We start from the raw sequence: 23,585 nt of genomic DNA, 5'->3' as shown, positions 1-23,585 counted from the left end.
GGATCTGGGTCATTATCGGGCCAAACCGTTTTGGCTACCTGGGCTGTAGTCCCATTTAGTCACTTGTCAGCAGCCATCTTTTTCAAGACAAGTAAGAGCTTTAAAATAAATCACAAGAGGGCATTACCTATGTATTTTATGTTGTAAAATAAAACATGAAAATATCTTGAGCTTGTGTTCACCACAGACCTTATTACACAAAGAAAATATATTTCCTTATATATGAATGACCAATATATACAATTATTTAATGGTATATTGAAAATGTAATATATTGTGTTAATATATTACAATATATTGAATAATACATAAGGAATTGCCACTTTCATATATTGAAAAATATGTGGCAGTATATTTAATTAGATATTTGAATATATGTAATTTTATATTCAGTAATACACTTCATAACATAGATGTACATGTGATAAGATATGGTACTGCATGTGTAGAAATATGTTGCACATATATTTACTCATGCAGTGTATACACATTCAGTATAGACATGTATAATATAGTTCATATATTTTATAATTATTTATATCTTTCATATTTTCATAATAGCAACAGCACAAGCACACCTGCGTGTACTAAAGTATTTAGCAAAGAGACTATAGTTTTTTATATAGTTTTTATAGACTAGATATCAGCATGCTAAAAAAAAAAGTGCACAGCCATTACTTTTTAAATAAATTAATATACAGTCTTAATAGTCTTCGGCCAGTCGTCAGCCTAACCACAGGCTCTACTCTTCAGGACAACAGTAACCCCAAAAACTCAGATATACCAGAAGCCCTTTTAAATTCCGAAATAATACAACATTAAACACTAACAGATCTCCCACTATATGTGTGTATATACATTCACATTTATTTGGGAACATGAATGTGCAATATATGTGCACAATAAAGGATAAAACTTTGTGAATATTACATGTAATGCTATTTTCTCTTCATTTCTAAATAATTTGATCAATATAGCCATACATGGTCAATGCATATATTGCAGTATATTGAAAAATATAAGCACTAGTTAGTTTCCCATATATGGAAATGTATTATGCAATATATCGCATTACATTTTGCAGTATATTCTCATATATTTTTGTTTTGTATGGGCAGGACAATGGAACTAGAAGTGCTAAAATGCTAACTTATTTCTAAGGTTTGACCTACAAAAACACATCATCCCTGCAACACTGTATTAACTTGATTCACTTTATTTGAACCTGGAACATTCCTTAAAGTAAAAAAGCATTTGTAACCCGTTTAACTTGTAATGTAACATAGTTCAGAGTGAAACAGGATATTCAACTAGAAAAAAAATGTAGGATGGGATTTATTTTTTATCTGTCCTATTAATTTAAAGGGATTGTTCACTAAATGTAATGAACATTCTGTCATCGTCATTCACCCTTAAATTGTTCCAAACGTATTTTTTGAATGAGTTTTTTTTTGAAGAATGTGGGTAACCAAACAGTTTCTGGTCCCCATTGACTTCAACAGAATTATAAAAAAAAAACAAAAAAAAACAAGGGAAGTCAATATTAGTCAACACTATTAGATAGTGAAAAGTGGTCTGAATGACAGGTGTTTGTGGGAGAGGGTTGAAAAGTGATGTCAGCTGCCGGCAGCCAAGAAAAGTGGTTTCAGAGGGTGATCAAGTGATTACATTTTACTGAAACCAAACATTTGCTTTGGAAAAACCTACTGATGAATCAGAACGTGTAAAAGAAAGCGAGGACTGTTCCTTTAAAACTACCTGGTAGCAACGCGCCTTTTCATTGGCTGCAATAAAAACACTCCATCAGATAGCCTGAGTGAATGCTGTAAACGTTTCAATATCCCAGTTTAGATAGTATTGCCGAGAATTAAGTATGGATTTCAAAGGGGTGCTTGTGAAAATCTTCACCCGAAATCGGGAAGTAGTATTATGCGCTGCAGGCACAGCAGTTGCTCTGCTTGGACTCGGTCTAGTATATAAATATAACGTTACGCGTCCAGAGAAAAAGTTCACTCGAGTGGGAGTAGTTACTCAACTGCTGCTTCATCCTATGAAGTCCGGGAAAGCAGTGTTGGTGGAGACGGCAGAATGTCTGCGAATGGGGCTGAAATATGGCGAACTGCGGGATCGGTGAGTTTTTGTTGCACCTTTGTTTTAGAGTCATGCAATTTCTTTGGACGCAAATACATCAATATACACTAATACATTTACTGTCCTAATTAAACTAGGTCTCTTTAAAGGAATGTTTGCCTATAATTATATGACGCACCACAGTGTGTGAATTCCGTTTCATGCAAAGGAACGCTTTTACACGCGCTTAAACGCCTTTTACACATTTTTGTTAAATCTTGACCTGTAAATATGAAATAACAACATGAACAATGGCAGTATTTCTATTTTGATGGTTTACCGTTGCCATGCTGTTGTCTATTTTTGCGCTTGGAGTAACTTTTGTGGCTACCAAAACTTTTGAAAACCTAAAATATAAACACATGTATGTAACAAAATACATACTGTTGTTGTCTGTCTTTGTTTTGGCAACCTTTGGAGGGGTTCAAGTCTTATTTCGATGGGTCTGACGCACCACCTCTGCTGAAAAAAGCAGCTAAAACCAGCCTAATTTGGCTGGCTGGTCTTAGATAGTTTAAGCTGGAAGTAGCTGGTTTTAGCTGGTCTCCCAGCCTGACCAGCTAAAGAAGTGGCCAAAACCCCTGTAAAAACAGAATGCGGACCAGCTAAGACAAGCTGGACGACCAGCTAAAACCAGCCAACCAGTTTAAGCTGGTTTTAGGTGGGGGTTTTTCCCCCAGCAGGGACAAACGCCCATAATTCGTGCCATGACGCTGCAGGCCATTAGACTTTTTCTTTTAAGTTTGTGCATTACAGAGTAACATGGACCGCTGTTCTTGTTCGCTGTAGTGTTAACTGCACAGAGAGCGTGTGTCTGTTGCAGGCACTGGCTGGTCATCACGGAGGACGGACACATGGTGACGGGCAGACAGCAGCCTCGTCTGGTGCTGGTGTCTTTGAGCTGTGAAGGCGGCCAGCTGTGTCTCAATGGACCGCAGATGGAGGAGTTGAGGGTTCCTCTTCAGCAGTCCAATAATGCAGTTGTGGACTGCAGGTAAGTACCCCTGCTGAAAAAAACAGCTAAAACCAGCCTAAGCTGGTTGGTTTTAGTTGGTCGTCCAGCCTGGTCATAGCTGGTCAGCAGGCTGGTTTTAGAGGGGTTTTGGCCATTCTTAGGCTGGGAGACCAGCTGGCCAACCAGCTAAAACCTGCTTAGCCAGGCTGGGAGATCAGCTAAAAGCAGCTACTTCCAGCTTAAACCAGCTAAGACCAGCCATCCAGCTTAGGCTGGTTTTAGCTGTTTTTTTTTTTCAGCAGGGTTATATAAAGCGGCCCTGTAAGTATTTATATTTACATTAAAATGTTTGAATTTCATTGCATAGTATAACTGGCTTCAGTGTCATAATAGTGGATTAGCTTTTATTATTAACTTAATTTTTTTACATTTAATTTTACGTTTATTTATTTATGAAGTCAGTTCTCTTCAAGTTCAAACAGGTGTCCAAAAGAGTTCATCACATTAACTATGAACATGTTCCACCAACCAGAAAGTTTCCAAATACTTTTTGGTCTTCATTCTGAACTATATATCTATTGTTTTATCATTTGACAAACTCATTATGTTTGAAAAGTGTGCCTGCGCTAACTTTCTTTACAATACGTTCCACTTGGTATGCTATTTTGTGGTGTAATTCGATGGCATTCTTACGTTTTAAGCGATTGAAATTGAAGTGGCATGCTGAAAATTGAAAATAAATTTGCTTGTGTCCCTAGAGTCTTTAGTATAGACGTTCAGGGCAGGGACTGTGGGGACGATGTGTCTAACTGGCTTACACGATACCTGGAATCTGACAAGACTGTTCGTCTGGTGCATTATGAACCTCATCTGAAGGCCCAAAGGCCCTCTGAGAAAGAGCCCCTCTTTCCTAAGGATGAAAAGGTTTGATGGACGGCCCTGTACGTCTCATAATACAAATAAAAATTTAAAAAGTGATTTAAAATGATCTCGCCAGAAGAGGGTAATTTAATTTTAAAATCAATTTTTTATGAGTTTTCACATATGTTTCTACCTCCTTTCAACATATGTCAAAATCCAGTACGGTTTCTTGCAATAGCTTTGTCATATGTCTTAAAAATCAGTTACCCAATAATACACAAAACCAACACTATTTTGGAAATTTTGTGATATCACAATTGTACTAAATACTTTAATGACTTTACAGAAGAGATCTAATGTCTCCTGTGACTTTCTTTGTGTTATTCCTTATATCACCACCATTATCTAATCTGATATTTCACAATTTTTTAGGTGGCCTATCCTGATGCTGCTCCAATCATGCTAATGTCAGAGGCCTCTGTTAGGGACCTGAATACCCGATTGGATAAAGATGTTTCTGTCTTTCAATTTCGTCCCAGTATTGTTGTCAATGACTGTGAGGCCTTCACGGAGGTATAACTAAATATACAGTATTACGCAATGTAAGGTGTGTTATGATGTAAAATAAAACTCTGTTATTCCTTAACTAGGACACATGGGATCATATTCAGATTGGCCAAGTGGAGTTGAAGAGAGTTGTTGGCTGTGGAAGGTAACATAGAATATGCATTGTTCTCTAATACATTTTATTTTTTTTTTAATGTAAAATAATTCCGTGCATTAATATGCAGATGCCTTTTTACCACTGTTGACCCTGAGACTGGAATCATCACCCGAAAAGAACCACTGGACACTCTCAAAACGTAAGAGCACACAGACTGAAATATTGCATTTTATTAGACTAATTTAAGATTTACCCAGAGCAAACATTTCAGTCAAACATTTTCTTTTTGTGCTGCTTGCCAAAGAACTTGGCTTGTTGTTCTTTTGTTAATCAGTTACATGTTATCAGGCATGTTAGACTTAAAGCTCTTCATTATTACAGAATCTGGAAAATAATTGCATTATTATACAGCAGTAGAATTCAGTTTGTAAAGCACCTTAATAAACAAATGATGCACCAAAATGAAAATTATTAACCAAAAATCCCTGAAAATTCTGGGCTTAATATTCTATTAACATGCAAAACTATGTATTATTTTTTTATATATGTTTGAATTATGTCATGCATTGTGTGTGCATGAACAAGAAAGGTTTCAGAGTTATACAGTAAGTAATACAGTATTTTATAAAACAAAAAAGTCGAAAAAATAGGATTACTAATAGTTGTGCAAGAAATATAATCATGTAAGAAGCACTTGCTCTGTGCAAAGGTTAATTTCATAATATCATGTTGTCATCCACAGTTTTTATCACTTAATTGTTTTCACTTCATAGCTATCGACTGACTGACCCCAAGCAGAAAACTGCACCAATATTGGGACAATACTACAGCGTAAAGAAAACAGGTGTCCTTCATGTGGGTGAACCCATTTATAAGATCACCTATTGAAATGGCCAGACAGGATGAATGCAGAAGCTTATTTTAAATCTAGTGACTAATTTGCAAGCGACATTGCTTACAAACACAGTTTCTAAAGTTCGAATGAATCCATATTCTTTTCATGAAGTTTAATTGAAGAAGAAAAATAAAATAATATATAAATAGTTTTGTAAAATGTTCTATATTAGCTGTAGAATTCTGGTTGGAATAGATCAAATGTCTTAGAGATTCCAGAACCATTAGGTTTCAGCACAGTTAAAGGGATAGTTGAAATTATCATTATCTACTCCAACCTGTTAGTTTTTGTGGAATACCAAATTATTTCATTCTTCTTTATTAAAAAAAATCTTCTTTTGTGTTCCTCAAAATAACACCTCAACGGTGAGTAAATAATGACCGTTTTCAGTTGAGTGAACTAATTCTTTTAATGTGAAATGAGAAGATGTGAGTTCTGTGATTTGTGTTCAGTATATTCAGTATTCTATATTTTAGGTACTTCGAAATTACCAATGTATTGGGGATATAATTGTTACATTGTATAATGGTCTGGTTTCATGTAACCGCTCAAATCAGGATGTTAATTTAAACACTGTGTCTCCTATAAGGAGGCATGAGTATTTGTCATTAATCAAAACATTGATGTTTTTTCAGTATTGATTTCTCTAAAGCTATTAAATGATTTCAACTCTCAGACACTGTTCATTTGTAAAACATCCAGTAGATAGCGCCATTTCAGTGATTTCAAGGAGTTTCATTTGTCGTGGACAACCAGTTACATAAACTACCTCTCTGCTGTTCTGTATTTACAGTGTTTAGTTGCTACATATAATGCTCTGGGAAAGAATGTTTTAATCAAATTGAGATTGAGATTTTTAATAGTTTTCTAGGTACCAATTTCTCTTAATATTTTATTAGAATGCCTTTTCTTTTGTTATAGTATTGTCATTTGTTTATAGGTTCTGTTTTGTGGTAGCAAATAATGTTTTTTCCCTACACATGTGCATTGTGGACATCAGTTAAAGGCTGTCTGTGACCCAAATTCTCACAGTACTTTCTCTCTTTGGGCCATCAACTGGCTCTCAGTGACTGTTTAACTAACTTTATTGTTTTTCAGGTTAATAGCATTTAAACTTAAAAAGAAAAATTCTGTCATTTACTCACCCCCTCAGGTTGTTCCAAGCCTTTGTGACTTGTTTTTTCCCCCCTCTGTGGAAGACAAAAGAAGATATTTTGAAAAGCGTTGGTTTCCAAACAGTTTTGGTTAACATTGACTACAAATGTATGGGCCAAAAAACCCCCGAGGCATTTCCCAAAATATAATTTTAATGCTTCATAGAAGAAAAAAAAAAGGTTATGTTGGAACAACATGACTGTGAGTAAATAATGTCAGGGTTTTTACATTTTTGGATGAACTGTTGCTTTAAAGAAAATTGAAGAAAAATAAATAATCATCACAGAATATATACACCATTTTCTTGGGAGAGAAAAGTTAATGTAGTGCAGACATCAGATAAGAGAGGAAAAAGTCCTGTTGATTTTTTATTTAGTATATTTTTACGAGTTTTTGTTATCTTGTGTTTTACAATTGTAATTGTAATTATTGCTAAATCTGCCCTCCTTCCAATGCTTCATCAATGAGGGACACACACTACCAGGGCAGATGGTTCCCGCCAGCATGTTTGTCACTCATTCAGTAAACTAACTCCTGTGGTTTTAACTGGGAAAGAGAGTTCTTCATTTTCTTCCTGACGGAAGCCATAGCACATCCACGTGAAATATCTCACTAACATGACAATCTCACTGAGCAGGGTAATGACAATCAAATTTCGGCTTTACTCAATTCTGGTAGCACTTTTTTCACTGTTCATTTTAAAATGTCCTGTTATGTCTTTTTAGTGGCTTCTACAGTTCTTCAAAAGCTAAACAGTTCTGCAGTTCTGTTAGTCATGCTAAACGGGTTACTAAGCTAAAATAACACTGCACTGAGATCTAAACCTTTGTCCATGAGCAACCAGGCAGAACCATCACTGCGGGGTGGGGGATAATCAGGAACGATGTCTCAGGCTCTGTGGTGAGGAAGGCTCACTGACGGCTCGGGGGTGAGAGGGCCCACCCATCTAAATGTTGTTCTGAGCCCCTTGAATTTTCACGGCGGCACTGTTAGAAGTTGCTATATAGGGGCTGTGTCTGTAATTTCTGTACTGTAAGACACCTAAGATGAAAAGTGTCTGCTAAATGACAAGTAATTACAGACTCCCAAATAATCAGAGTGACACTGACATCATGCTGTAGGTCTTTTGTTGTTTTTCAGGCAATGGCCCAAAAACCTGTTTTGAGTGAATGTTCTGTGAATAGTTAAAAGGACAAGCTACATCATTAGTAGGGTGTTTTGTAAAAAGTATTGCTTTGTTTTTTTGGGGTCTTTTCTTGAGTTTGACAACTGGGGCCAATTTATGGGTTTGTGCGGCTCTTGATGAAATCATGAAATTGGGCCCCACCGGTGTCATAACTCCATAGACTCGATGCAGATTTCTCCCCAGAGAAATATAGTCACTGTACACTATAAAACCTGATACGTTCAGAATACTTAAAAATTTGTGGAAACGATTACATCAAAACATTTAAGTAAAATAACTCATCTTTTTTTTTTTGAAGTGAACAATTATTATAAATTACAATTGAGTCAAACTTAAAAGTTTACATTTTATTTGATTTAATATTTAAGTGCACTGTACTTTAAACTATACCATATATAATGTTTTTAATTTCAATTTTGATGCAGTAGTACTTTGTTGAATACAAATACTACCTCAGAAAATACACCTACTGTATGCATTACTCATAGGCTAATCATGCTAAAGTTCAGCATAAATAAAAAAACACAACTGCAGCTGTACAATTGAAGAGTTGTTTATTCAGTTGTATTTTTTTGAAACACTGTGACTGTTTGAACAAGTGTTTCTGAACATGTCAAAACACCGGAAGATCATTCTTCACAGCTGCAGTGCTTGCAGGACTTGTAGTGCTTTCATTGACCACAATGGCAGGAGCGTTAGTGATGTCTGGCTCGCCTGGCGACTCCACCTGGAATAAACATAGAGGGTCCATCTGTAAGTTTAATTTACTAGACTAAAACTAGACAATTGCATTTACTGATATTAGCAGTTCTGTTAATGCACTTAATACTTGCTTTTCAAATCTTTTAAGAACTGTGGGTCCTCTTCACACAGGTACACCAGGTGAGCACAAAGAGCAACATCATGTACAGCCTTCAATGACAAAGCAAACATGAACATTCTAAACAAGCATGCTAACTTTCTTTTATAGATAGTGATGGAGGTATTTAGTGCTGACAAATTAAAACTCACATTAAGATCATAAACATTTAGAATGTCACACAATGTCTCTGACATCTTGCTTGTGCATGTTGTTTCCTGTGATATGTGGAACTCAGCACAAACCTAGAAAACTGCAAACATATAAGGGTCATTCTTTGTCAAATCAACCAAATTTCAGAAACCTACCCAGCTCAAATTTTTGATTTTGTCAATATTTTTTTTCCTGAAGAAAGTTAAACGTATAGTGATGAAAGCCAAAATATTAAATGTCATGGATGTGTATTTGTTGAGTAATCCACTATTTTATAGAGGGGGTTCAAAAATAAAATTTTTACCTCTGATTCAGAATGGTAGCATCCTTATGTTATTTTTACACAGAGATTGGTAGGTCTATTAGTAAAATCTGTTTGACTTCAGCAATCCTTTTTTTTGCATTATGTGCCAGTGGTGACCATTGAAAAATGGGATTTGCATGCCTGTAACTCAAGAAGTATTAAAGGTATCTTGATGCCCTTTAGATATTGGGCCTTAACAAACTTTCCTTTTGGCATCTTCATTTTTAAGGCCCTGTATGGTTCAGCTCCAGAGATGTTTGAATTTCAATATGGCTCCAGAAGTAAACTGTTAAATTGTACACATTTTCAGTGGTCCAAAACCAAATGTGGGTCACTTTGCATAAATATGAAATACTTCTTTTCTTTTAAAGAGGAATATCTGAGGAACAAATAATGTTAAAACTAGAAATGTATCTTGTTTTCTTCTGTCGAAACAACTGCATTGAACGTACCTGTCTGAGTGCCATAAATATTATTTTTCCAAATTCTGCATGCCTGTAACTCAAGAAGTATTGATATCTCAATATGAGTTTAGATTCTAGTTCTTAATAAACTTTTCTTTTGGAATCTTGATCTTCACAGAGATATGGGGATCTCAATGCAGCTCCATATTCAGATTGTTGAACAATACCCATTTTCAGTGGTCAAAAACCAAATGTTGGTCACTTTGTATACAGCTGATACTTATTTTATTTAAAGGGGAATGTCTGAAGAATAGGTCATGTTGAAACTAAAAATGTATCTTCTTTACCTCTATCAAGACAATTACATAGGACGTACCTGTTTGAGTGCCATAAATATTCTTTTTCCGAAGTTTGCGATCCTGGAACTCAAGAAGAATTAAAGATATATTAATATGATTTTAGTCTAGATTCTAGTTCCTAAAAAAACTTTTCTTTTGGAATCTTCATGTTTAAGGCCCTGTATGGTTTAATCCCAGAGATGTTGGGATCTCAATGTGGTTCCATGTTCAAATTGTTGAGTCCTACCCATTTTCAATGGTTGAAAACCAAATTTGATTTTGTGTTTGTCTAGTTATGACTGTTGACACGGCAAGTATGCAAATAATAACAGTAACCCTGGGTTTAGGAATGTACAGTGTGACACGTAAGATTATGAATGACCAGGATTAATCGTTAACTCCGGGTACGAAAGTACGAACAGTGTGAAATGTAAACCAAGATTACCCAGGATCCCATTTACTTAGAGTTTAGAATTACCCAGGGTTATCTTCTCTAACAAGTGTGAGAGACCTTAAATGTTTCAAAGTTTGAGGTATTATCAGTGATTCCTCCAAATATGCCCCTTAGCAGTGGATACTACTTGATCTATGACTATCATCTGTTACAACAATAAAAAAAAATTCTTATAATTAATCCAAATCTTGGTTTATTGATGCATACAATGTGTGGGGAGAGCAACCACTTTTCCCCATGAGATGTGGGATTAGTTTCAGACGCGTAGCTGCGATACTGCATATCTGAACTCTTAGTAGGTTCAGAAGCTGTTAAAATGAACAAAATCCCTTCTTCTAAATATCCCTGAAACTGATTCAACTATAGAACCTTGTGAATAGACCACTGAGAGCAAGTTAATGTGCCTCAACTGGACCAATTCAGTGCATTTTTAGCACTCAGACAGGTATAATCTATTCAGTTGTTCTGATAGAAGCAAACAAGCTACAATTCTAGTTTCAACATTATTTATTCTTCAGACATTGTTCTTTAAATAAAATAAGTATCAGCTGTATACAAAGTGACCAACATTTGGTTTTTGACCACTGAAAATGGGTATTGTTCAACAATCTGAATATGGAGCTGCATTGAGATCCCCATATCTCTGTGACTGAATGATATAGGGCCTTGAAAATCAAGATTCCAAAAGAACATTTTATTAAAAGCTAGAATCTAAAATCATATTGAGATATCTCTAATACATCTTGAGTTACAGGCACGCAAAATTTGGAAAAAGAATATTTATGGCACTCAGACAGGTATGTTCAATGCAGTTGTTTTGACAGAAGGAAATAAGATTTCTAATTTCAACATTATTTGTTCTTCAGATATTCCTCTTTAAAAGAAAAGAAGTATCATCTTAATGCAAAGTGACCCACATTACTCTTGGAACCATATTGAAATTCCAATATCTCTGGAACTGAACTATATAGGACCTTAAAAGTGAAGATGACAAAAGGAAAGTTTGTTGAGTCCCAGTATCTAAACGGGCATATATTTAATACTTCTTGAGTTACAGGCATGCAAACTTTAGAGAAAATTTTTGGAGAAAAGTGCTTTTTCCCCATTTTTGAATGGTCACCATTGGCACATAATGCAAAAAAGGTTGCTAAAGTCAACATATTTTACTAATAGACCTACCAATCTCTGTAAAAATAACATGATGCTGCCATCTTTCTTAAGTAATTTTTACTCCCTGTAATTTGGCTCCGAATCTCAGGTGAAAATCGTATTTTGACCCTCCTCTACAAAATAGTGGATTACTCCGTAAATATACATCTGTGACATTTACTATTTTGGCTTTCGTCTTTGTTTAGGTATTTCTTTCATCGGAAAAAAATATAATCAAAATCAAAAATTTTAGCCAGGGAGATCTGGTTGATTTGACACGGAATGACCCACAAGTAAATATATAACCAATAATGGATATAGAAAAGAGAAAGACAAGTCTGTGACCGGATGTCTGTGAGGAGACATCACACAACTTGCATTTCAACTCAGTAGAATTTACTTTAATTGAAGATAAAAAGCAGTGGGGAGAACACATCCCTGGGGGGCGCCAGTGCTGATGGTATGGGTACTGGATGAGAATTTTCCCAGCCTTACTAGCTGTTGCCTGTCTGTCAGGAAGCTGGTGATCCACTGACAGATGGAGGTGTGCACAGAGAGCTGAGCTAATTTGGACAGGTGGAGGTTTGGGATGATAATGTTAAAGGCTGAGTTGAAGACCAGATGTTGTAGGATATAATGCAGTCCCATGTTGACTGCATCATCCACGGACCTCTTTGCTTGATAAGCAAACTGCAGGGGGTCCAGTAAAGGTCCAGTGATGTCCTTCAGATAGGCCAACGCCAGTCTCAAATGACTTCATGACCACAGATATTAGGGCCACAGGTCATTAAGTCTTGTGATGGACTTTGCATAGCTCCAGTGATCTGTTGAAGATCTGTGTGAAGATGGGGGCCAGCTGGTCAGCACAGGTTTTTAGAAAGGCTGGTGTAACACCGTCTGGGCCTTATGCTTTCTTTCTCTTCTGTTTCTATAAATAAATAAAACTCAATGAAACTCATTCAAATCGTCAGCCAGATGTTGATTCAACACAGTGCTGGGGGATGGTGTCTTGTAGTTGGTGATGTCTTTCAGTCCTTTCCACACTGATGCAGGGTCATTGGCAGTAAACTGGTTTCTCAGCTTTTCGGAGTAGTTCCTCTTACCCACCTTGATCTCCTTTGTCAGTGTGTTTTTGGCCTGTTTATACAGGACTCTGTCCCTATTCCTGTAAGCATCTTCTTTCGCCTGACGGAGCTGTCTGAGTTTTGCAGTGAACCACGGTTTGTCGTTGTTGTAAGTTAAATGAGTCCTGGTAGGGATGCACTTATCCTCACAGAAACTGATGTATAATGTTACAGAATCTGTGAGCTCGTCCAGATCTGTGGCAGCAGCTTCAAAAACACTCCAATCAGTGCAGTTGAAGCAGGCTTGTAAATCCCGCTCTACTTCATTAGTCCAACGCACAGGAATGCACAGGATTGTGGGATATCAAAGGCAGTGAAGGATACATATATGCTGCCTTCAAAAATTGATCAGATGAAAGTATCATAGGAGACAGGAAGTGAAGCTGACATTGGATTTGGAGGTGCCTTGATGCCTTCCTACCTTGGAATGCAATCTCTGAAGGCAGCATTTTTCAGCTTTAGGACGCAGCCATTCACTCAAGTAGCGGTATACACAGAAATGGTGATTCACACAAAATGAAAACTAAATTCCTCATTCAGAAAATGTAATTGTTTTAAGTTACATCAATGTAATAGATAATTGTAGTGTTCTCATTTTTTATAAGTTAAGAGCTTGTCTAAAGGGATAGTTCACCCAAAAATGAAAACGAAGTAATCATTTACTCACCCTTGTGTTGTTCCAATGCCGTATGACCTCCTTTCTTTTTCGGACCACGAAAAGTCCCATGTGTTTGTCCGTATAATGACAGTGTATGGAGAAGTTTAAAAAAAAACAGCAAAGGTATCACAGAGTTGTCCCATGCGACACGTGATGTATATTCCAAGTGTTCTCTGGGTATACGATAGGGCATGGTGAGAAACAAACTTAAATTTAACATATTATTTAAAGGGGAGGTCTAATGCTTTTTCATGCATTCTGATTTATTTACACTGTTAAAGAGTTGTATTCTCTTGCTAAACATGGACAAAGTTTCAAAAAGCGAGTTGGATGTATGATGTTTTCCAATATCAGTATTTCTGTGCCAAATACACTCCTCAGGGTTCTTATAAGTTTCGGAAAGATTTTTTTGAGTATGTCCCTGTATGACGTCACAAAGGGCGGAATTCCTTGTATGGGCATTTCTCCCGGAAGCGCGCACACACATTAACCAGAGCAAGATCAGCCCATCAATGTGCTTTATTCGGGTTACGGAAGTCGTCGGCAGCGATGCACAGGACTTGCTTGAGAAGGATTTGTCATTTTGTATTTAGACCACAAAATCAACAATGTCACCAAAGAAGTGTGTTTTTGGTTGTGAGGGAAAGAAAACCTTGTTCAGTTTCCCAAAGAACCCAGCATTAAGGGAACAGTGGATGCAGTTTGTTTCTCCGTGGCAGCAACAGAGTTGTGCAAGTGTGTTTGTTTGTTCCGGGCATTTCAGTGACAAATGTTTTATAAACAAATTAAATAAAATTTAAGTCAATAAAGTTTTTGTTACTGTTTTATGTCGATGTCACAGCTTGCTACACAAAAGCTTCGCGTGCTCGTGACTCTTTAGCTCCGCCCACGGCACGCCTCCAGGATACAGCTGTATCTGTCTTTTATAAATCTGATAAAACAAAAGACTCTTTGGAGATTTGAAGGATGCAGTAATACTCTATAGGTACTCAAGATTAACATGAGATTGGCAGAAAAAGTGTTTTATGTCCCCTTTAACAAATATTCTGACATGGCCATTGGTCTCTGTGCAGGACTGTGCTTTCTTGAGACTCTATTAGCCCATTAAAAAATGCCCTTACAAAGGATAAAAGGGAAATCAATCGTAGGGGACAAATAACAGAAAAGATTTCTGATGCAGGTTGTCACTGGTTGAAATTTCATATTAACTTCCCATATAACTACGAATATAAATGTTTCAGCGCAACACACTCAAACAACATTTGAACAAAACAGTTAAAAAATGATTAGAAGTGATCATAAAGCTCAGAAAAAAAATTGCTTTAAAGGGATCTAAAATTTTTCACCCAGAAATGCAAATAATTTGCTCACTTTCATGTCGCTCCAAACCTATATGACGTTCTCTCTTCTGTGGAACATAAAAGAAGAGATTTTGAGAAATGTCTCAAAATGTTTTTCAATAATCTCCAAAACTGTTTGGTTCCCAACATTCTTCAAAATATCTTATTTTGTCTTCTGCAAAAGAAAGGAAGTCCTACAGGTTTGGAACAACATGACAGTGAGTAAATGGTGAGAGAATTTTCATTTTTTGGTGAATTATTCCTTTAAGTCATTTTAGATGAAAGTGTCCTCTAAATCAGAATTTCTCAAACTGGGGTTCCTCAAAGTTTTTGGGGTCACTAATTCAAAAGTTTGAGAAAATTAAGTCTAAATGACTGCTTGCATACTACTTATTGGCAGTATAGTGGCCTGTATGATATTTGTTGGGGGCCATAATTAGGCAGTTCTTGATTTTTGAGTGTAGACAGGCGCCCATTATCTGAAGATGCCCATTATAACTTATATAGCAAACAACTTGTGTGATCTACAGTACCTTTAGATTCTTTAAGATTATCATAAAGATGAAGAAACTACAAAATATGAGTACCCTGAGATTCAACCTAATTAAGATACATGTTAGAACATGTGAACTTGTTGACAGAAATATAGACTAAAAAGACCTGAAAGAGTAGCAGAGAACCAAGTGAAAATATATTCTTACGTCCTTTGGGCACTCACTGTAACCAGTCGTCACAAGCCATTTTAGTTGAAGACCCTTCAAATTGTGCAATACAACCCAGAGCTACTTCCCCGGACACATCTGGGGGCCCCTTTTAAACTACAAAGTTCTGAAGCGCAAGAGTTGCATACAAGTGAACCTCAGTGCTGTTTTTACCTGTCTGGCAAATCATCACCTTTAGGCAATCTCCTAGACATCACCGGACACAATCTGGGTGGCCCTTTTAAACTACAAAGATCTGGTGCACAATATTTGCGTGTAAGTGAACCATAGTGATGTTTTCAGAAGTCTTGACAAATCATCATCTTAAGGTGATCTGTTAGACAAGTCCTTAAGATTTCTGTCAAACATATATTTTGTGCTGTGGCTTTTTGAAACCTAGATTAGTTTCTGATTGCCGTGAATGCAAACAATGCAGTTCCAGCATGTCCCCCAGAAACTTCCAATTTCACCTCAAATACTTCAGTGCCATAGAGTTGAATTCTTAATCACCTTAATATCTTATACATGCAAGACCTTTGCATCACAATATTGTACAAACACTGCAAATACGGCATCTAAGTAAATATGTGCATTTATATAGAATTGCTGATAATATACTGTACAAATATGTAAGATGATGGCAGATACATTATGCTCTGAATAGTGACGACTTAAGAGATAACGCCTTTAATGTTGCTGAGGTAAAATTTAATGGGAATTTGTGTTTTTCATGACCTACTTTTATTAAACATCGTATAAAGTGTTGGAAAATCTTTTTTTCCTTGGCACTTTATGGGCGACTTTATCATAAAAAAGGGCAAATCACATGTTCACTTAAAACAAGTGTTTTATTAAACAAAGTTTTTGTGGAATAACAGTTAGCAAAAGCTCAATTGTTCAGCATTAAAAGTATTTCCATTTTCAAAGTCCGTTTTACTTTTGGAATAATATGCAAGTATGTGCATGTACAATATGACTAACTTGCATATATATATATATATATATATATATATAAACTATTTTAATACAGCAAAATTCTAAAAACCTGTTCAGCAATAGTGGTTCCCCTTAAATCTTCAATCGCAAATCATTTTTTCTAGTTGACCTAGTACTACAAACACCAAGGGTTTAGTAAAATACCTAATTTACACCCTCATATAGACTTGGTTTGGATCTGCATTAAAAATAATTTTATTGTAAGCAAGACAAAACACTTTATTGAACCATTTTTACTTGCCCCAACAAAGACTTGTGCATGGCATATATAAGTTTGCTTTCTGTCTGTGTCTATTAAAGGAAAAGCAGTGCCACTTTTGGTTTACTTTTCAAAACTGTGCATTTTTGGCTTTCTTAGGTATGTCATAAAATTAGCACATTTTTACAATGGGATGTATTTTAGTTTCAAAGAGTTATGTTTAAGAAAGGCTTTCAAACACATTTTTTTTTTTACATTTAGAATTTCTCCTTTTAATTTGAGTTTTGATCTAAAATAAAGATCATTGCCCCAAACTAATTACTTAACCACATTCCAAAAATAAGACCAACATTTGAAGAATGCTTCTATGTCGCATGTTAAACGAAATCAACTGTTGGCGCAGGACTTTTGTGGTTTTCTCTGGTCTCTCATATCACACATCTGACTGACCTCAAAACTGCTATTCAATGATACATTGTTTGAACAGGATCTCTTTGAATTCTCTTTACTGCTCTACATTACTACCATCTAATTACTACACCACACGCATGGCTTATTTAAACAGTTTTCTCTTTTTTGAGAGCGGGATATTTTCTTTTTGCTGTTGTCTTTTGCTGTTGTCTTGATTCTTTTTAGAAACAGTCACCTTAGGTTTGCTCTTCACGGGTTTCTTCACCCCTCTTTCAGTCTTTTCAATCTTCTGTAGCCAGACCTTGGGCTTTGTCACATCTTTTGGTTTTGTTGGTTTGAGAGATTTGGTTCTCTTTCTTTCCAAAGCTCCTTTTATAGACAGTTTGGGTTTGTGAGATGGCTTTCCTGTGGCTTTTTTGTCCTTCTTGGTTTGTAACAATGACTTCTTGTTCGGAAGAACCTTCTTTGGTGTTTTTGTGCTCGCGTTTATTTGCTTCTCCTTTGCTTGAGTTGTCTTTTTTAACTTTTCTTGGCTCAACTTTGCCGTAGTGGTTTTGCCCGGGATTTTTTTCTTTGGTGCAGATGTAGTGGGTTTGGCCCTTGTGGGCTGGCGTGTGCCCGGTGGTTTAGTGGGCAGTATGATCTTTTCCAGTGGTGATCTTGTAGGTGTTTCACTTATGCCAAGCACGGTCACTTAAAAAAATATATTTATATGAGTCTTCAGGCAATTCTGTTGCATAATACACATTTCAATGAGTTTCTCTGGTAATCTTAAAAAAAAAAAAAAAAAAAAAAAAAATATATATATATATATATACACACATAGTATGAATATTTTCCAACCACAATTGCATTAATATGTATATTGTGCCTTATATTGTACTGTGCACAAACCCACCCGCTTCATCCTCTGCAAATGAGATGATGAACTTGTGGTGATGATTTATAAGGCCGGGAAAAGAGCAGGTTTTTGTGTCACCCATACATACATTCTTTTCCTTCCAACTCCCAGATTTCTTATCCTCCTCCAGAGCCATTAATCGTCTGAATAGGAACAAAAGCTTGAATTGTCATTTTTCCCAGACATATTTTAAGAAAAGAAAAGAAAAAAATTAAGTAGAGACCGAATAACCTAATGAGCTGTAATTCTCATGAGCTGTGACTTTGTAGCTGTAATTGAGAGTTAAATTATGCATGAAAGACAGTTAGGTTTAGTTTCTCTTAAAGTTTTTCAAAAACGAAAGAGAGTTGGCCCTTACCCACTCATAAAGTCTCCAAAAATATAAAGACCATTGAGGTTGGGTGATTCGCATCCTCTGTACACGTAACCTCCAGTAACGGATTTCCCAACATGGTGTCCATAGGCAAATATTGGAAGAATGTCATCTATAAAAACAAAATATTTGTGTGGGCTTCAACAGGATTTGTGTAATTAAAACAATGTGTAAAGAAATGAGAGTCTGTTCATTATATACTTATATACTTACTCATAAGTTAATCAGTTTCATTCAATTTCATTCTAAAAAGTACCTTCTGTTAACATTTCTTCAACATTTGAGTTGCTTTGATCCTGAATTATTCTCTTTCTTTCATTAAAGGGGTCCGACTAACTAAAGTTGAAAAAGTGAAAAAGCATAATAGGACCCCTTTAAAACACAGAATTAGATGTTTTATGAATACAGAATCTCAAACATGCTTTCTACATACTAAGATAGTTCAAATTATTTTAAATGAACCATTCATTTCAAATAATTTGAAAAGCTCCAGAAATCAGGAGCACAAATTTATTGACTGGCCAGTGGTATGAAGTTCTCCAGTGACCAATTTCATTTAGCAGTAAAAATGTTTGGAATGCTCCATTTGATCTGCCATTTTCTCTGACCCAGATGTGTGTGTGGTTATTCTACGGTTCAGCTCACCTAGAGAAGAGTTCTGGCATAATTTCATATCAAAGCACTCAAAGCCTTCTTTGGCCCTCCATCCATAGTTTCCTCCCTTCACAATGATGTCAACCTCCTCGTATCGATTTTGACCCACATCGCCGCAGAATATCCTCCCTCTCCCGTAACCTGTGAGCAGATCCCCTCGATCCACTGAGCAGCGCCACATATTCCTCACACCATAGGCATAGACCTCTGGCTTTGCATCAGGCTCTCTGAGAAAGGGATTGTCTGGAGGAATCTTATAGGGCTTCCCATCTATACTGCTACCATCCACATCAATCCGAAGCACTTTTCCTAATAATGCTGATCTGAAACATATTTGCATAGCAGGTAAAACTTTTATGATAAAGTGTCTGAGAGGGAGTTACTGGAAAGAGATTTATCAAAGCACTAAGCATGATTTGTGACACTCATACTATTAATTCTAAACCAATTATTAAATGTTCAAATTTTGTCATCTTAAAAACTGTCCTTACCTGTTTTGGGAATTTCCAAACTTTCCAAAAGGGTCTCCTGCTTTTCCACCATCCCCTGTAAAGATGTATAGATATCCGTCTAGACCAAACAGAAGCTGCCCACCATTATGGTTTGCCGCAGGCTCCTCGATCTCAAGAAGAACTCTGTAGATACAGATTTGTGTAGAACTTTCAAGAAAAAATTGAGGAAATCTGCATAAAATAGCCTACTATTCACAGTCTACTGTCATCTTAAAGGGATAGTTCACAAAAAATAAATGTACTCACCTGCATGTCATTCAAAAACCTTTATTTGCAGTATTTTCCATACAATGACAGTTCGTAGTGACCATGTCTGTCAAGATCCAAGAAGGCAAAAAAAAGCACCATAAAAAAGGTCTGTACCACAATATTCGAAGTCTTCTGAAGCCATATGATAGCTTTGCGTGACGAACTACGAAATCAACTATGGCGAGAGTTTTGACTTCAATGACATTTGGTCATGAGACACGAAAGAACCAATGAGGTTTGATGATGTCATTAGCATGCAGCTTGACATGAGATATAATAATTTGAAATCTAAAGCATTTTTGAGACTTGACCAACATGTTGAAGACGAATGCAAAGAAGAAAAGAAGAATCTGATAAGAGAAGAATTTTAGTTCTACAGAAAAAATAACAGCGTGCAGATATGGAACAACTTTAGGTGAGAAATTTTTTTTTTTGAGTGAACTATTCCTTCAACACGTGTATTTTGACAGCATGTGCATGGATCAAACCTATTAACCTCTCTGAGTGGGGGTCTGCCACGTTCATGTCATGAGCCGAGACCTTCATCTCGCTGATGCGAATTTTCTCCAGCTTGCCGTTGATCAAAATGGAGTAGTAGATGAAGAAGCGCCCACTGTTTCTGTACTTCGGATGGAAGGCGAGACCCAGGAAACCTCTTTCATCTCCCAGCCATGGTGTGGTCAACACCTCCCCGCTAATGTCCAGGAAGGGCTGTTCTAAGCGGCTGCCGTCTTTCAGATACACCCATACAAAGCCAACCTGTTCTGCCACGAACATGCGGTGTGTATCATCTCCGCTGTGGACCATCAGCACTGGGTTCCTCAGCCCATTGGCCACTTCCGTCAAGCACAGCTGCAGGCAGCCTTTGGTGTCCTCCACCACCTTGCCCAGACTGCTGTACAGGTCATTGTTCCTTAGGACGTTAGGGTAGCAGTAGTCCTGGTCAGAGAGGTTAATGAGGTTGCAGAAATGCGAGCGGTCTTTCTCACACGTCTCCAGCAGGGTTCGGCTGTTGGTTAGGTACTTGACCACAGAATGGCACTTGCTGTGGAAGTCTGAGCAGTAAGTGAGGCACAGTCCTGGTAGGTGCCGCACTGGAGTGTACGGGTCTTCAGCATCAAACAAGTGTGCGGCGTAAGGAGAACACTCCTGCGAAAGAGCAATACAAGTCTTACAATTAACTAGACTTTTACAGTTTCTGAAGCTTACTGGTTCAAGTCAAAAGTCCCCACCCACAAGTCTCTGATGTTCTAGTCTATAACAGGGGCCCAGTCCTGTTCCTGGAGTTCTACCATGCTGTAGAGATCAGTTCCAACCAGTGCTGTAGACCCATCTTGAGTCCGATTCCAAGACCATTTTCATGGACTTGGGAGCATTTGGACTAAGCCTTGACTCAGACTCCAGACTTGAGTACTACAACACTGTGGAAACGTTTTGTGGTCTGTGCCGTCACTTGCATATGATCTGCTCTGTGCTATTGTATCTTCAGACCGGAGCACACTGTGTGTGTGTTGCAGAGATTCATGTAACACTGATGCACCAGTCTTCATCACCCCAAAGGAAAGCATATTTACATTGTCTAAATCAGAGGTTCTCAATTCTAGTCCTCGCGTATCCTTGCTCTGCACATTGTGTATGTATCTCTTATCACTTCAGACGTTCATTCTATTCGACCGTAAGTGCCCTGAGAAGTGGACTTCAAAGGATATTCCACAATGATTCCTGTTTGAAGGGAGCATATATGTTCCATTCAAAAGGCATTAAAGTGTGCAAGACGTGAATTTAAATTGTATTCATTTACAGATGTATATCATGTATATATATATATATATATATATATACTTGTAAGTCTCATCTGTCTGTGAAGACACTGCGGTCAGTGGTGTAGCGCAAATCCGTGAATAAATGTTCCGAAGTAAACTTCAACGGATTTCCCGTGCTCAGGGAGTAGGGAGCAATGAACACAGTGTAGAGACCCTATCGATCGGAACAGTTCATGCATGGCACATGAAATCAGATAAAAAAATAAAATATTTTAGAAGAGAACGCAGCATCACAGTTATCTGAACCAATGAGCATTAAGCTGTGACGTCAGTCAGACGTTTCCCATCATGCTTTTGATCAGCGCAGTCGGTGGAGAGCAACTGCGCTCGACTGCATAATCTGACACAGCCGCCTCGCCGTCGCGAGAGTTTTTTTGCACACGTCAGCATGACATCAGAGCAAGTCGGAGGTAAGTCGGACACTTTTCTAACCGGCATGCATCTCGCGGTGATCACCGTTGATCGATTCTGTGCAGAATTTGCTCATCTCAAACAAGCCCAGTCTCTTCAAACAAGCTGATGATCTGAATTTGGTGTGTTAAATAAAAGAGACATGCAAAATATGCAGAGCAGGGGGTCGCCAGGACTGGAATTGAGAACCACTGGTCTAAATCGTTCAGACTAGGACCGGGCAACTCTGGCCCTTGAGATTTCTTTCCTATAGAATGTAGCTCCAACCCTGATCAAACTCACCTTCTAGCAATCCCGGAGACCTTGGTTAGCTTGTTCAGGTGTGTTTTGTTAGGGTTGGAGCTAAACTCTGCAGGAAAATGGATCTCGAGGGCCAGAGTTGCCCACCCCCATTCAGACCTTCTTTAGCAGGGGTGTCCAAACCTGTTCCTGGAGGGCCACTGTCCTTCAGAGTTTAACTCCAACCCTAATTAAACACACCTTAACCAGCTAATCGAGGTCTTCAGACTCAGACAAATGTTTTGGAGCTGGTTGGAGCAAAACTCTGCAGGATGTTAACCCTCCAGGAGCAGGATTGGACACCCCTGCTCTTCAGCCCTATATCTAGACTCAGACTCATACAGAACCTTCTCTCTGACTCAACTTTTTCAGATTTGGCCTGGACTCTGACTCAAATGATCTGTTCTTGACTATACAACACTAGTTCAGACCCTGTTCCAACAGACCTGTTTGTAATTATCAAGTGTTCCTGAAGAGCTTAATTGGTTCAGGTGTATTTAATTAGGACTGGAGCTGAACTTTCCAGGAATAATATTCTCTATAACAGGGATCCTTAAATCTGGCCCATGAGATCCACTTTCCTGCTCTAACCCTAATCAAACACACCTGAGCATGCTAATCAACATCTTCAGGATCATTAGAAAATCACAGGTAGGTGAGTTTGATCAGGGTTGGAACTAAACTCTGCAGTGCACTGGCCCTCCAGGGCAAGATTTGAGGAACCCTGCTCTATAATATGGCCTTGGTTCCTCCTTAAATGTAAGTTACTTAATCTCCCCCAGTGAAAACTACATGCAAAATCACTTCAAAATGTAACTGTACAACTTTTAATAGAGCCTGATTGGAGGTATCATTAATGTGCAGCTCAAACACACTATAATCTTTAGATTTGGAGTTTGTTTTTAAAAGATCTCACATCTAATCAAATGTATAAGCAATAATAAGCCTGACGATTAAGCACCACTAATAAAATAATTTACTGTAAATTTCTGCAAATGTATTTACATCAGTGAATCACAGCTACTGAGAAAAACAGAAATCATTTAAGCATTTAAACGTATTAAGATATCATATATGTAGACTACACTCTATTCTGTTGTTAAAAGCAAACTTTTCCAAACTATAAAAAAAAAAAGTCCGAATTACATCCCTTATATTTCAGATTTGATATTAAGCTATTTAATATAAGAGAGCAATGGGCAAATGCAGGATATTAGGCTTATTAAATATAATGTTCTTCAGGGCACTATTAATTGTTCAAATCGTTGTGTAATGTAATATAATATAATATGAAAGTGCAACTTTCCAGATACCTTCTAACACACATTTCACAACATTTCAAAAACAACCTGGTTAAAACATAAATAATATATAAACATACATATATATATATATATATATATATATATATATATATACAGAAAGTGTATACAGTGCAATATATACA

The 23,585-nt window shown here is 37.2% G+C and overlaps 1 protein-coding gene and 1 pseudogene across 1 annotated transcript; one reads left to right on the top strand and one right to left on the bottom strand.

Moving 5' to 3' along the window:
• The first annotated feature begins 1,776 nt into the window (after positions 1–1,776).
• marc1 (mitochondrial amidoxime reducing component 1) lies at positions 1,777–6,180 on the top strand. Its single transcript, XM_016452693.1, has 7 exons — positions 1,777–2,130; positions 2,954–3,124; positions 3,844–4,009; positions 4,379–4,519; positions 4,597–4,658; positions 4,738–4,809; positions 5,384–6,180. The coding sequence occupies exons 1-7, from the start codon at positions 1,874–1,876 to the stop codon at positions 5,496–5,498; spliced, it is 984 nt and encodes a 327-aa protein (XP_016308179.1). The 5' UTR covers positions 1,777–1,873; the 3' UTR covers positions 5,499–6,180.
• A 10,659-nt stretch (positions 6,181–16,839) lies between these two features.
• The window catches only part of LOC107662639 (HHIP-like protein 2), a 7,482-nt pseudogene continuing 736 nt past the window's right edge, over positions 16,840–23,585 (bottom strand).

Source organism: Sinocyclocheilus anshuiensis, unplaced genomic scaffold (genome assembly GCF_001515605.1).
Source record: "Sinocyclocheilus anshuiensis isolate Anshui unplaced genomic scaffold, SAMN03320099.WGS_v1.1 scaffold715, whole genome shotgun sequence".
Taxonomy (NCBI): Eukaryota; Metazoa; Chordata; class Actinopteri; order Cypriniformes; family Cyprinidae; genus Sinocyclocheilus; species Sinocyclocheilus anshuiensis.
Note: the sequence above shows the minus strand (reverse complement) of the source record. Positions and strands in the feature narration are given on the sequence as shown.

Excerpts from the sequence above, each read along its gene's own strand:
- marc1 (XM_016452693.1), top strand. The coding sequence starts at position 1,874 with ATGGATTTCAAAGGGGTGCTTGTGAAAATCTTCACCCGAAATCGGGAA. Across the intron at positions 2,131-2,953 it reads TATGGCGAACTGCGGGATCG|GCACTGGCTGGTCATCACGG; the intron begins GTGAGTTTTTGT and ends TGTCTGTTGCAG. Across the intron at positions 4,520-4,596 it reads ACTGTGAGGCCTTCACGGAG|GACACATGGGATCATATTCA; the intron begins GTATAACTAAAT and ends TTCCTTAACTAG.